Raw genomic sequence first — 3,463 nt, 5'->3', positions numbered from 1 at the left:
ACATGGATTCGAACCAGGGACTGTAGTAGAACACATGGATTCGAACCAGGGACTGTAGTAGAACACATGGATTCGAACCAGGGACTGTAGTAGAACACATGGATTCGAACCAGGGACTGTAGTAGAACACATGGGAAACACTGCTTCGTTTCTTTGTTTGATTCTACCAGAGTTGGTTCCTTCTTCAGGACCTTGTGGTAAACAGACCAGCCGTAAGACACCGTGGCCTTTGTCGAAGTCACCAAATCACTGACCAAATAAAGTCCAGAAGAATGTGCCGTATCTAAACTGGGTCAGTGTTGTCTTTCTTACTCTGTGCCTGGAGAAGTGAAGTCCACCTAGTTAGAATCAGTGTTGTCTTTCTTACTCTGTGCCTGGAGAAGTGAAGTCCACCTAGTTAGAATCAGTGTTGTCTTTCTTACTCTGTGCCTGGAGAAGTGAAGTCCACCTAGTTAGAATCAGTGTTGTCTTTCTTACTCTGTGCCTGGAGAAGTGAAGTCCACCTAGTTAGAATCAGTGTTGTCTTTCTTACTCTGTGACTGTTTTCACATAATCAGTGGCTCTGTGATTCACTCTATAAATCATTACTGTTTCCAAACTGCTGTCACGTAGGGGAGGGCCTGTGTGTGTGTGTGTGTGTGTGTGTGTGTGTGTGTGTGTGTGTGTGTGTGTGTGTGTGTGTGTGTGTGTGTGTGTGTGTGTGTGTGTGTGTGTGTGTGTGTGTGTGTGTGTGTGTGTGTGTGTGTGTGTTTTTGGAATCTGCCCTGACCTGGCCCAAACACATCTGGGAGATAGATCCACAGTCAGCCAACAGTGTGTGCCGCGCCAATATTCTTCCCCATTCAGTTCTCCTGTGATTCAAGTGAAGAGCTCTCTAGTGATGAAGGCTCCCAAAAGAAAATGTGAAGAACTGGGTTGAATATTGGACTGTGATCTCTGATATGTGGTGGGTGAAACTGACACATTCTGAGCCAAAATGTCAGCCATCTGTGCTGGTATCCATTCACATCCACCACAGCATGTTATTAAATCAAATAGATGTTTATTTTCCATATGCTTCATGAGCAGCAGATGAAGACTAACAGTGAAATGCATAATTACAGGCCGTTCCCAACAACGCAGAGAGAAAGACAACAGATCAATTATAGAAAAGTAATAACGTTTAAAAAATACACAATGAGTAACAATAACATGGCTACATACAGGAAGTACCAGGTAGCAACATGGCTATATACAGGAAGTACCAGGTAATAACATGGCTATATACAGGAAGTACCAGGTAATAACATGGCTATATACAGGAAGTACCAGGTAATACCATGGCTATATACAGGAAGTACCAGGTAATAACATGGCTATATACAGGGAGGTAATAACATGGCTATATACAGGGAGGTAATAACATGGCTATATACAGGGAGTACCAGGTAATAACATGGCTATATACAGGAAGTACCAGGTAATAACATGGCTATATACAGGAAGTACCAGGTAATAACATGGCTATATACAGGGAGTACCAGGTAATAACGTGGCTATATACAGGAAGTACCAGGTAATAACATGGCTATATACAGGAAGTACCAGGTAATAACGTGGCTATACACAGGAAGTACCAGGTAATAACATGGCTACATACAGGAAGTACCAGGTAATAACATGGCTACATACAGGAAGTACCAGGTAGCAACATGGCTATATACAGGAAGTACCAGGTAATAACGTGGCTATATACAGGAAGTACAAGGTAATAACATGGCTATATACAGGAAGTACCAGGTAATAACATGGCTATATACAGGGAGGTAATAACATGGCTATATACAGGGAGGTAATAACATGGCTATATACAGGGAGTACCAGGTAATAACATGGCTATATACAGGAAGTACCAGGTAATAACATGGCTATATACAGGAAGTACCAGGTAATAACATGGCTATATACAGGGAGTACCAGGTAATAACGTGGCTATATACAGGAAGTACCAGGTAATAACATGGCTATATACAGGAAGTACCAGGTAATAACGTGGCTATACACAGGAAGTACCAGGTAATAACATGGCTACATACAGGAAGTACCTGGTAATAACATGGCTACATACAGGAAGTACCAGGTAGCAACATGGCTATATACAGGAAGTACCAGGTAATAACGTGGCTATATACAGGAAGTACCAGGTAATAACATGGCTATATACAGGAAGTACCAGGTAATAACATGGCTATATACAGGGAGTACCAGGTAATAACATGGCAATATACAGGAAGTACCAGGTAATAACATGGTTATATACAGGAAGTACCAGGTAATAACATGGTTATATACAGGAAGTACCAGGTAATAACACTCAATAATAACGTTTAAAAAAATACACAATGAGTAACAATAACATGGCTACATACAGGAAGTACCAGGTAATAACATGGCTATATACAGGAAGTACCAGGTAATAACATGGCTACATACAGGAAGTACCAGGTAATAACATGGCTATATACAGGAAGTACCAGGTAATACCATGGCTATATACAGGAAGTACCAGGTAATAACATGGCTATATACAGGAAGTACCAGGTAATACCATGGCTATATACAGGAAGTACCAGGTAATAACATGGCTACATACAGGAAGTACCAGGTAATAACATGGCTATATACAGGAAGTACCAGGTAATAACATGGCTATATACAGGAAGTACCAGTACCGAGTCAATGTGCAGGGGTACGAGGTAATTGAGGTAGATATGTACATATAACTAAAAATAAAGTGACTAAGCAACAGCATAGATAATAAGCGTATGTGATGAGTCAAAAATGGGTCCGTGTAGATAGTTAAATAGTTTACCAGTAGCTTCCCGGACCAACTATTCAGCAGTCTTATGGTTTGGATGTAGAAGCTGTTCAGGGTCCTGTTGCCTTCTTCTGACACCGTCTGGTATAGAGGTCCTGGATGGCAGGGAGCTTGGCCCCTGTGATGTACTGGGCCGTAGCACTACCCTCTGTAGCGCCTTGTGGTCAGAGGCCGAGCAATTGCCGTACCAGGCGGTGATGCAACCAGTCAGGATGCTCTCGATGGTGCAGCTGTAGAACATTTTGAGGATCTGAGGGCCCATGTCGAATCTTTTCAGCCTCCTGAGGGGGAATAGGCATTGTTGTGCCCTCTTCAAGACTGTGTTGGTGTGTTTGGAACATGATAGATCCTCAATGACACCGAAGAACTTGAAGCTCTTGACCCGCTCCACTTCAGCCTCGTCGACGTCCGTTTCCTGTAAGTCCACGATCAACTCCTTTGTCTTTGGCAGTACACTCATCGTCGTCGTGATCAGGCCTACCGCCGTCGGATCGTCAGCAAACTTGATGATGGCGTTGAAGGAGAGGTTGTCGTCCTGGCAGTACACTCATCGTCGTCGTGATCAGGCCTACCGCCGTCGGATCGTCAGCAAACTTGATGATGGCG

At 43.1% G+C, this 3,463-nt stretch overlaps 1 protein-coding gene across 1 annotated transcript in view; it reads left to right on the top strand.

Annotated features, from left to right (window-relative positions):
* Window positions 1-3,457: 3,457 nt before the first annotated feature.
* The window catches only part of LOC124029271 (keratin-associated protein 4-3-like), a gene marked incomplete at its 3' end in the record, with an annotated part of 12,501 nt that continues 12,495 nt past the window's right edge, over window positions 3,458-3,463 (top strand). The window contains exon 1 of the mRNA XM_046341039.1: window positions 3,458-3,463. This exon is cut by the window's right edge and continues 96 nt beyond it. Coding sequence (XP_046196995.1) covers window positions 3,458-3,463 — 6 coding nt within the window.

Source organism: Oncorhynchus gorbuscha, unplaced genomic scaffold (assembly GCF_021184085.1).
Source record: "Oncorhynchus gorbuscha isolate QuinsamMale2020 ecotype Even-year unplaced genomic scaffold, OgorEven_v1.0 Un_scaffold_5946, whole genome shotgun sequence".
Classification (NCBI taxonomy): Eukaryota; Metazoa; Chordata; class Actinopteri; order Salmoniformes; family Salmonidae; genus Oncorhynchus; species Oncorhynchus gorbuscha.
This window is presented reverse-complemented; position numbering and strand designations above follow the sequence as displayed.